The 11,515-nt window shown below is 50.8% G+C and overlaps 1 protein-coding gene across 1 annotated transcript in view; it reads left to right on the forward strand.

The window, feature by feature from the left end:
* The window catches only part of GPR107 (G protein-coupled receptor 107), a 58,524-nt gene extending 47,691 nt beyond the window's left edge, over positions 1 to 10,833 (forward strand). The window contains exons 13-15 of the mRNA XM_081802659.1: positions 8,371 to 8,420; positions 9,837 to 9,920; positions 10,711 to 10,833. Coding sequence (XP_081658785.1) covers positions 8,371 to 8,420; positions 9,837 to 9,920; positions 10,711 to 10,833 — 257 coding nt within the window. The remainder of the gene's footprint in view (positions 1 to 8,370; positions 8,421 to 9,836; positions 9,921 to 10,710) is intronic.
* The last annotated feature ends 682 nt before the right edge of the window (positions 10,834 to 11,515 follow it).

The raw sequence follows: 11,515 nt of genomic DNA on the forward strand, positions 1-11,515 counted from the left end.
ACTTGGCCAGATTCTTGTGACTATTTAGAGTCCATTAGTTCTGGGCATCTCATGCCAAAAAAATGTTTAATTTGGGTGTGTTCATGTAAACAGACCTAATGAAAAACCCATTGATGAGAAAGGAAGAAAATTACTCCTGCCTGTTTCTATAAATCGTTTTTTTTAAAGATTTTATTTATTTATTAGAGCGTTCATGAGCGGGAGAGGGGAGCAGGCAGCAGAGGGAGAGGGAGAAGCAGACTCCCGGCTGAGCAGCGAACCCGAAATGGGGCTTGATCCCAGGACCCCTGAAAGCAGACGCTCAGCCGACTGAGCCACCCAGGCGCCCCTGTAAATAAAGTTTTATTGGAATGCACCATGCCCATTTGTGTATGCATTGTCTGTGGGTGATTTTGTGCTTCAGCGGCTGAGTTGAGTCCTTGGCAGAGATCATCGGGCCCACAAGGGTGCTCTCCAACCCTCTACAGAAAAAGTTTGCCAACTCCTGGCTGTTGTAGACATTAAAGAGATACCATTTTAAAAATCATATCTGCAACAGTGATGTTGACCACTGACTTTTCACCCTTTACTGAGTGCTTTGAAAACTATAAAGCTTACATAGATTTAAGAAATTACTGCTTTTAACCATTTGTTGAACTTCATCTTTGTGTCCAGGACTGTGTTGTCATTTGATTGGGGCAATACCTTTTGCATCATTATTTGCTCTGATATTTTACCTGACTTATTATTCTAATGGGTATCTGTGCTTTTCTTTCACTAACAAGATGACTTTTAACATGAATTGCCCTCAGTTTACCAGCAGAGCTTTGGGTTATACATTTCCACCTGGGCTGATGTTTATAAGCACTGTCTTCCCTGACTCCTTTGACTCAGTTTCTGGTTATAATTTCAGGTTTGTCCAATCTTTATTTACATTTTCCAAGTAGAAACTGAGGTGCCCCGTGCCCACTGATGCTGTAGGCAGTGAGGATTATTATGATTAGGTTAGACCTGGAGGCCCTAGGTCAAAAGCCCTAAGGTGAAGAAGGAGGTCAGGAGAAGGGGGAGCCTCCCAACCACACATTTGGCTGTGATTTCCCTTCCCCAGCACGTGGGGAGGACTCTAGGACCAGGTGCCACCTGGGTAGGAAAGAATTCCTCTGGAATTGTTCTTTGCTGTTTTCTGCCCTGCCCTTGGAGAGAGCATTCGGATTACCCCCTCTGGAGCACTGTTTCAAGGTAACAGGAGAGAAGAGGCAGAAAAAATGAGATGCCCTTTATCTGGTCACTCAGAAAATTTTCATCCTTCCTCTTCGCCCCGGGTATGTAGTTAGAGCGTATGCCTATGATCCTCTCCTGACCCTGAAGGCTAAAGCTGTGCCACGAGAGCGCCGTCAACAGCCTCTGCGCCAGACAGGTGGCGAGCTGGCACACCAGGAACGCTTTCTCTCCGGCCAGTGTGATGCAGGGGCTTAGAAGGCTCCTCCTCTGCCATGGGGGCGGGGCGGTGTGGCAATCTGTCCTGTACTCAGGGCCACCTCGTGTCAGAGTGAGGCCAGCTCTCTAGTTCCCATGTTTTCCACGTGGCATCTGTGAGTGCATTATGGGAGGGGGCTGTGTAGGCGCCAGAAACCGGGTGAGGTTTTGTGCACACGTGCATTTACCTGGGCAGAGGGTTTGTGACTTTCGGCAAATCTCAGAGGAGTCCAGGACCCTAGAAAGGGTAAAACCACAGCTAAATAGACTATTTTGAAGAAGTAATGAGAAAGAGTATTTGATTAGACTGGCTTAATACAATGACCTTTCATTTCTTTTAATCACCAAACCCTGTTTTCATTACTTTCCCCAGCAGATCACCCAAACTTCTTTTAAGGTCGTTAACATAACCATAGCTTCTGCTCAGCATTTCAAAATAATCAACCACTGTTACCATCCTGAATTAATATAATCTATAACCAAAAAGCAAAGAGGCCTCTGCATATCCCCAGCCTGAGAAGCAGCCACATCATGGACACATTGCCATTTTTTTTATTGGGCCTAAGAAACATTGGGCACGTTGCTGTCTTGGGGGGCCCTTGGCCACCCAGCAGGCCTGGTTTGCGATCTGAGTTGGTATGCGCTTCCTGGTCCTGGACAGGGTTCTTCTGCCTAGTGGCCTTGGCTTGCGTTTGGTTTCTACGAGTCCTGAGTTACAGTTGAAACCAACTCTTCTCAGTTGATTACCGCAGTATTTAGGGAGATCCGGTTCTCTTATGGAGAAGGTGTTGTCTGCTGTTGACCAGGCTGTGTCATCAAGCAATGGGACATCTGACCTTCTTCCTCACCCAGCTCATTGCCAACTGTGAGTCTGTGCCACGGACAGCCGGGGAGCGGCGTGCTCCTTGGCTCAGCCCAACCTCAGCCATGATGTCAGACTAGCGGGGCTCCCAGCGTCGTGCATGCTGCAGGCTGGCGGACACAGGAGCAGACTCAGATCAGCGTGGGTCCTTAGGACCCTACCTCCCACCCCCAAAGGGCCTTTGGTGTTTCTGGAGCAGAAGGGAGGCAAGAACAGAAACTCAGCAGATGTGACAGCAGAAATCTTACAGTTAGTTTCCCTAGTGTGTGCTCTGGTCATCGGCCAGTCTCTTGGACCATTTGTGCTTCTTTCTTTTTATTGTTCCTTTACAGTCACATTTGCTTACAATGAGATGCATTAGCCCTTACCTGTTCAGTTTGGTGAATTTTGACCACTCCTGGATCATTGTTCTAAATGTGTATTGGAAATGTATTTTTTCTAAGATTTTATTTATTTATTTGAGAGAACGCAAGTTCACGACCAGGGGAAGGGGCAGAGAGACAAACTCCCCATTGAGCAGGGAGCCCGATGCGGGGCTCCATCCCAGGACCCTGGGATTGTGATCTGAGCCGAAGGCAGATACTTAACTGACTGAGCCACCCAGGTGCCCCTGGAAATGTATTTTGGACCACTTTTCACATGACCTTCGACAGTTTGAAAATCCGAGTTTCCTTCTGTACAGAGTTCTTGTCTTATCACAGCCGTTCCCATACTTGCTCCTGATACTGTCCTCGTGAGATGGGTTAGTGACATCTCCTCTTAGTGGAGGCCAGAGGTCACCTGGTGAGCTGGTCTCTCCCCAAAACGGACACTTCCAGGCCAGTGTGGTCCCAGGTCAACGTGTGGCCTGGCTTCCGGGCCTGTGCTCGACCACGAAAGTGGGGGCAGCTGCTGTGTGCCACCCTCCCCCCCCCCCCACCTCAGCAGAGGGAGACTGAACTCAGAGCTTAAGCAGACTGTGGAACCGCTGAGCTTCAGAGTGAGTCCAAGCAACACTGACGCCAGCCAGGCCTTGTTAGCATCCTTATTTCTGTAATTGTGGTGTTCGACTCAAAATTCCCTTTGAAGCACGGTAGGGAAGAAGCAGGAGAAAAGGATTTGGGGTAGCTGGGGACGGTTTTAAGCCTCAAGGCTTTCTTTATACCCAGAGAAGGATTGTTTTGGAAATTTTTCACCCTTTAAGAGACTGTCATGGGCCTTTGCTTCTGTGTGTCTCATAAATCACCCAGTATTAACTCTTCAAGATGGATTGCTGGCAGCTCCTGGGCACTGCCCGGCATTTTGAGCCCTGGGCTGCCAGGGGATTACAAAGCTATGAATTGCCTTTCTCTGAGTGCAAAGTGTGGGCATTGAGAGCGTGGTCTTTAGAGAGAGGCGGACTTGGGTGTTAAGTACTGGTTTCTCTACTTACAAGCTGTGTGACGTTGGTAATTTGCTAAAACTTCTCCAGGCCTGAGTCCTTCCTCTGTGAGGTATTGGTTACAGTGGTTGTTCCTTCACGGAGGCTGTTGTGAGGTTTTACCCCAGATGAAGCATGAGAAGGTGCCTGGCACATGGTTCCTCACTCAGCTGACGACAAGTGTCGTGGTTCAAGCCCATCTAGGCAAGTCCGCTGGGGAGGAAGGGGACCATCTGTCTTCTTTCCAGCCTCTTCGTTCCTCTTGGGGGTACGGAGGAAAGGTGAAAGTCTAGGGAAGGGGCAGCACCTCCTCTAGATGGGGCACCTTTGCTCTTGCTACTGGCCACAGAGATTGCTGCCTTGGTAATTGTTTATTTGTTTTAAAGGTTTTATTTATTTGTTAGAGAGAGAGAGCACAGTAGGGGGAGTGGCAGACAGAGCAGGCAGAGGGGAAAGCAGGCTCCCAGCCGAGCAGGGAGCCCCGATATGGGTCTTGATCCCAGGACCCACCCTAGGATCATGACCTGAGCCGAAGGCAGACATTTAACCGAAGGAGCCACCCAGGCGTCCCTGCCTTGGTAATTATTTGAAACAGCTGGGCACTTCCTGCCTCTGTGGGCACTTGTTCTGTTCTCATCAGTAAAAAGTAGTTGCCAAAATCCAGAGTCCTGGCCATATCTGGGGCTGGGGGAGCCCATAGCAGGAGGTGGGCCTTGCAGGAGGTCCTAGAGCAGGTGCACAACCTCCGGGTCCCCTGCTTCTCTCCTTCCTCGTTCCCTGGGAGGTTCTTCAAAGTCCTTCTGGCCAAGTCCAATTCTATAATAGGGGCAGCTGGGCATGTGTACTAGGAGAAGCTCTCGGGGTGATTCTGGTGCTCACCCCGGGGAGAACCATTGCCATAAAAACATCCTGACCACAGGCAGACCCATGCCTGAGAAGGGAGGTACGGGCCAGGCCCAGGTACATGGAGCCATGACAGCGCAGGGACTGGAACGTGGGGCTCTGGGCTCCTGTCCGAGGCATTTTCCTCCCACCAGACTCACTCTTTTACCATATTTGCTGTTTGTGGTGGTGGGGTCAGAAATAGCCAGCCCAGACTCGAGGAGCCTCTGCTCCCGTGGGAGCCCGGCCTGCCGTGAGCCAGTGAGCAGCAAGCTCAGCCGCATTCTCAACTCCAGGGACAGCTTTTTTGGAAAAAAGCAGAAGGAGGCTTGGGATTCCAGGCTGCGACTTGCTGCCTTGCTCTCTGCTCCTTGCATAATGCTGGTGAGGTTCCCCCTCTGGGGCTGGGTCCTGCCTGCTCAGCAGGCTGACGCATCGTGTGCAGATGGCAGCCCGGGGCGTGCTGGCAGCCCCCACGTCCCCACTTGGGCCAGTCGAACTCACTGGAGCCTGGATTCCGGCCACATGTGGCAGCTGCTGCAACAGTCTATGGCCTAGTTGGTGTTTGGTCGATACTATATAATCCTAATACTGTAACAGGAGACACTCGTCCAGTGCTTACTGGGTGCTGCTTGCTTTCCACGTACTGTCTCATTACCTCTGCCAACAACCCTTGTTTCACAGATGAAGAAACTGAGGCTCAGAGAGGTTAGGCAGCTTATCTGAGCTCACACAGCCAGGAAGCAGCAGAGTTGGAATTTGAACCCAAGATGTTCAAATGTGCAGGGCCTACACTGCTACCTACTTGTGTTTCTCAGTTCAGTAAGTCAGCTTCCTCCCTGCCTTCGCTGCCTCGGCTGTGACTGGAGCACCCAGGTGGGGGGCTGGCCCCGGGAGCAGCGCTCTCGTAAGCAAATGTCTCGAGTGTGACTAGAAGTGACGTCTGTCATGACTGGTGGGTTTTGCCAACAACCCTGAGCTTCACATACTGTGACTGCATCTCTTAGAGGCCGCGCTGCCTGTCCCCAGGTCTGTCTGTCCATCCTGGCCCGCGTGCTGAGATGGCGCAGCCTCAGTGCTGGGGCCTGGGCGCACGGGCTCGCCTTTGAGGCACTCCGTGGCCTGCCTCAGCTCAGGGTGTCTTACAGCGGCCTGGAGGGTGTCACAGGGTGGCACCTGACTCCTGGGAGACGTTAGATGTGGCGCCTTCCCCACTCTTCCCCTCACACTCGGTCTTTGCCCTGCAACGCCTTCACCCCTGTGCTTCCCTCCCCATCAGCCCCAAATTCTTCGCTCTGGCGGGGAGGGAGGGGGCCATCAGACTTACCTTGTCTGTCCATCTCCCTCAGCCAGCCTCTGAGGCGGGATCTGCACTGAGCAAAATGTGCCTCGGGGCGCCTGGGTGGCTCAGTCGTTAAGCGTCTGCCTTCGACTCAGGTCATGATCCCAGGGTCCTGGGATCGAGCCCCGCATCGGGCTCCCTGCTCGGCGGGAAGCCTGCTTCTCCCTCTCCCACTCCCCCTGCTTGTGTTCCCTCTCTCGCTGTGTCTCTCTTTGTCAAATAAATAAATAAAATCTTAAAAAAAAAAAAAAAAGACGTGCCTCACCTCCTTTCCGAGGGACCTCTGCAAACTCGAGCCTTTTGACTTCAGTTGGGCTCTTATTCTTGGTTCTTTCCATCCTTTCTCCAGAGAGATTGTTCTCAAATGTAGATGTGATCAAGGCACTCCCTGCTTCAGACCCTGCAGAGGCTCCCTGGCGCCCTCAGCACCAACAAGGAGGACAGTTGGTGGTCTTCTGCATCAGCTCTGTTTTCGGCTTCCCCCGCGGCCCAGCCGGTTCCCTGGCCAGGCCAGTCCAGCAGCCAGCTTCCTCTTCCCCACGCAGGGGCCTCTCACCCCCGAGCCCTCGCATCTGTTCTTCCCGAGCACCGTCCCTTGGCCTCTCCGCTCTTGCTCCTTCCCGAGCCCCGGTCAGGCCTCTGCTGAGACACCAGCTCCTTCGGGAACCCTCCCTCTCACCCCTGTGCCCCCACTCTAAGTTGGGAGCCCTTCTCTGGACAGGGCCACAGCAGCTGTAACCCGTCTGGCGCCTTGACCTCCAGGACTAAACCCTTCATACTTCTCTCTGGCCGGCCGATGGTGCTTGGTGAAGCAAGGGCAGGAGTTGCATGTGTAGGATTTATTTCAGCAAACGAGATTCAGAAGAGACTTTTCAAGCATTTTTATTATCTAAAGGGTCTGAGTGTTAATGTTCTCCCTTGGTTGTTCACAAAGAAGAGAACTGAGTGTTCGTGTGCAAGAACTCTTTTGCTTGTTGGGGGCGGGGTGTGCATTTCCTTGACCACGTGAGCAGCAAATGCCCATGCAGAAAGACACACGAAAGGAACCCTGGTTCATACAGATGTGTGAAGCCTTAAACCCGTGGTGGCTTAGCTGTTCGACACAGAATTCTCAGGTGTAACGCTTGGTCCTCAGTGGAGCTGCTTCAGTCCCCCAGACGGGCAGGAGCATCTGCTCGCATCACTCCCTGGGTACTCTCTGCCCCCCTTACTGGGCGTGTAGCGCATCTCTGCCCTTACAGCAGCGCCTGGGGCAAAGGCCACAGCTGCCCCATCTCGGCTCGCCTGCATCCTGGAGCCGGGCCCAGAGACAGAGTGAATGGCAAGCTGGAAGAGAACAGAGAGATTTAATTTGAAAAATAACAAGACTACCAGAGAGGTTGCCAGATAAGAAAGCTTTTCCTGATCTGCCTGCTTTCATTTAGCTTCTTTGAACATTGCATGCGTGAGTCCATTCCAGCTCGACACCTGGGTGTTATAGCCTCTCAATTTTGAGGGTTAGATTTGCTGTAAAGATTTTCTGCTCCTCTCCTCATGGAGGCAGGCGTTCGGTTTCTCCGAGGAGATTCTTGTAGATACTGTTAGTTGATCATCACGCTGAAGATTAATTTAGGATTCCAGGGATTTCTTTTGGAACCCTAAGCCTCACTGCCCCCCGCTAATCATGAGCCAGAGGAGAGGAGAGAGGAAGAGAAATCTTCTCCACCCACGGCGCCATTCTTAAATGGAACCAGTAATTGAATGCTATTAAGCCAAATTAATTTGCCTCCTGCAGGAAGGTTTATGATGAATGAAAGGCTTGCTAATCGGGGAGGGAGCCAGGCTACCCTCTGTGGTCATCAATATTTCATGGCCATAGGCGGTGGCAGGAAGTTAGCTGTCCTGGCTCCCTGACCTTGAGCGATCCAAAGGTAGGACGCAGCCAGCAGCGTTGTATTCAGAGGGCTTGTTACAAGTGAAACGGGCAAGATACACTCGCAGGTTAATTGAACTTAGACCCTCAGCTAGTGGGAGGCTCAGGGCCCCACCTGAGACTGGTCCTAGTGGGGAGTGCAGCTCTGTCAGCCACAGTGGCAGAGCTGGAATGTTTACCAGTGGCTTTGGGGGGCTGGGGCATCTTGATCTGTAGTGCCTGCGGATTTCTGTGGTGTCGGTATGGCAAGTTTAAAGCTCCTGAGCCCAGAATGGGGAGATGCACACAAACATACCACTGGAGCTGGGAACCCCAGCTCCCATAACTCCCTGATTCTTCCTGATGACTGGGGGAAATCCTGCCAAGCTGATGCGGTTCCAGAAATATAGATGTGCCCCTGGGCAGTACTCATCTGCATTAGACTTGGCCTCTTGACAGAGGGCGCTTGAATGTCACTTGCTTTTAAAAATGAGAAAAGAAGTTAATGTGCCTCTCATTTTGTTCTTTCTTCTCCCTAGCTGCTATTAACTTAGCAAAGCTGAAACTTTTCAGACACTATTACGTCTTGGTGAGTTAAAAAAAAAACCCAAAAACCCTAAATCTGTAAATAAGATCAGTTCAAGGAGTAGAGCAAATAAACTTCCGAAGAATTGGCGAAAAGTACAAGATGTGGTATCTGGAGCTGTGCAGATTTCATTTTATCAAACCAAATTATGTCTTTTGATAGGGGGAATTAAACAGCTGAGTCACACGTTAAATGTTAGTTTTAAATGTGGCTTTAAATACTTGGAAAAGTAATACATGCTTGATGTTTTCTTATAATGCAAGGATTATAGAGACAAAGCAAAAGCCCTTTATGACCCTCATGTTCTCCCCCTTCCTTCCTCCCCCTCCCCCAGGTAATTCCTGTTAACAGTTTGGTGGTTATTTCTCTGGGTGCTCTTCCAGGCATATGCCAGATGGAGCCGCCCCTTGGCTTTCTTGTTTTATTCATTTGCAAAAACGGGATCACACCTAAAATCAGGACTGCTGGCCGTGAAAAGTCCTTTTGAGCATACACCAAAGGCAGGACCTGCTCTGAATTATTAGGGTAATGATTTCTTGGAATATATAAGGTGTAAGCTCTTCAAGAGTTTGCCTCCTGGTTCCTAAAAGAAAGTTTCTGAGTCTTCTATCTGTGGGCTGGACAATTCCTTCCCTGCAAGCCCAGCCACCCTGGGCGTGGTCCCAGTGAGCAGTCCATGCTCCAGTGGCCGGCACTGGGAATCCTTGCCACATCCTCCCTCGCTAGAGTACTCAGTGTTACTGGTACGTCCTCTGGGTGTGGGCCTCAGAGGCTCAGTGCCTCTGTCGAAGAGGCTAAAGCAGTGTGGACCCTGTGGGCTTCGTTTTGCTATTACTACTCGAAAACATTCCTCAAAGCCTGGGAATAAAATACACCGTCCTTTGGGGATTGAAGCCAGTGGGGTTATGTATGTGGAAAAGGTGAGGAAGGGGTGACTCGAGAGTTCAGAGCAGCCACGCCCAATGTTTTGTCCTCCCCACGTTGGGTGGTCACCTAGAGATGAGGAACGAGTCCTTTTTTTTTTTTTTTTAAGATTTTATTTATTTGTGAGAGAGAGAATGAGAGACAGAGAGCATGAGAGGGAGGAGGGTCAGAGGGAGAAGCAGACTCCCCGCTAAGCAGGGAGCCCGATGCGGGACTCGATCCCGGGACTCCAGGATCATGACCCGAGCTGAAGGCAGTCGCTCAACCAACTGAGCACCCAGGCGCCCAAGGAACGAGTCCTTTTAAGTGGGACTGGCAGAGAAGCCATCTCTGCCATGTTTATTAATTAACACCCTGAGTGTCAAATGATTTTCTTCGGGTAATGCTGTCTTCTGATTTGTTGTTCTTTTGTGACGGCAAGATGTTGGAAGAAAACGGTGCTGTCGTTTCCATGTTGATTTTATTTCTTCTTTCTCTCCCCCCCCCCCCCGGTAGATCGTGTGTTACATATACTTCACCAGGATCATTGCGTTTCTCCTCAAACTTGCCGTTCCGTTCCAGTGGAAGTGGCTCTACCAGGTGCGCTGCTGGGGGGGTGGGGGGAGTCTCTGGCTGAGGACAAGTCTCGGGTTATAACGTAAGGTTGCTCCAGAGGGGTCAGGCAAGCGGCCACTTCTGTTGCTTCTGGTCCACAGTTAAGATGATCTGTTTGTCCAAGAAAGCTGCTGGATTACATGAAAAATCTGGAAGTAATTGCATTATTGATTTTAGTTTTCAATTTTACAAGACTTTGAAGAGAAAAGCCTCAGGCATAGAGTGTGAGCTTCGCCCTGGATAATTAAAATGCAATGAGACGTGGTCTCTCCTTCAGTTACAGGGCTTAGAAAAGCTCAGAAGCCAGAGCACATGAGTATTTCAACAATATGGTGTCTGTGCCATATACTAGGGCTAGTTAACTCCTCGGGGAAGCCAGCAGATGATTTAGAGCCTTTTCTCTTTCTCGTTCTCACCCAAATGTGTAGTTGGCACCCAGCGCTTGTATCAGTTCTGCGTGTAGGGGACGGTGAGAGGAGGCTTCCTTGAGGCACCTGCTTGGTGCTAAGGGCACTGTGGGAAACTTGGGGGTAAAAGGAGCTCTTAAAAGATTCCAGTGAAGACTGGTTAAAGCACGGGGTCTTAGCTGTCATCTGCGGGCAGAATGCTCCTGGCTGAGGCTCTGGCACACCTCGTGAGGAGACCCTGCCCTAGCACCGCCCTGGCCTGAGAGAGTGGTCAGTGATGGGGGGAGCTGTGCCAGTTTGTTTAGTTCACTGCTTTCTGAAGAACAGCATTGCTAATCCCTTTATTTGGGGTGGGTTTTAATTTGCAGCTCCTGGATGAAATGGCCACACTGGTATTCTTTGTTCTAACGGGCTGTAAATTCCGTCCGGCTTCAGATAACCCCTACCTACAACTTTCTCAGGAGGATGACCTGGAAATGGAATCAGTGTAAGAAATCTCCTTTCTTGCCCCTCTTCCTTTGCCCCTGGCCCCAACTGAGCAGCACGGTGTGAATCGGAGCAGCTTCTCTCTGCATTTTGTTGTTCCAGAGGTAGTACGTCTATATTTAGTAGAAGGAAATGGACACTTAAGCTTCAGGCTGTCTTACTCAGTTTGAAGGACAGTATCTGCCAGGCACCGCTCAGTCTTTGCAGGGGAATGGAACTGGCCATCCGATTAAGCATCACTGAGCATCGTTGGAGCCTGCTTCCAGTAAGCCAGTGGTGGGAACTTGGGCATTGGCTTGGCCCGTTCAGCACTACTGGGGATGGGCAGCCCCACTTCCTGTTCGGCCCCTGCCACCAGGAGCTGGTGTCTGAAAATGTGATCGTCTGAGTCGTCTGTGGGTCTGCTAATTGTCCACAGACTCCTCTGTCACCAGGTAACGAAATGGCTTTTCACAGCTAGCGCAGTGACTTGACCTCTATGCGAGCATTCAAGCGGGCTTTTCTGAGTCACAGGGCAAGTGACTTTCGGGTCCTGTTTTCTGGGAAAGGGCACTCATTATCTAGAAAAGGAATAGTGACTGAGAGTATTGGCTTGTTTACTGATGAACTGTGATGGGCCAGGTCAGTGGTTGTGTTTGATGATTAGCCTAAGGCTCAGTTTGAGGTGTGCTGCCTCCAGCGAGGCGG

This window comes from Leptonychotes weddellii, chromosome 14 (genome assembly GCF_054177405.1).
Source record: "Leptonychotes weddellii isolate Sample4059 chromosome 14, ASM5417740v2, whole genome shotgun sequence".
Classification (NCBI taxonomy): domain Eukaryota; kingdom Metazoa; phylum Chordata; class Mammalia; order Carnivora; family Phocidae; genus Leptonychotes; species Leptonychotes weddellii.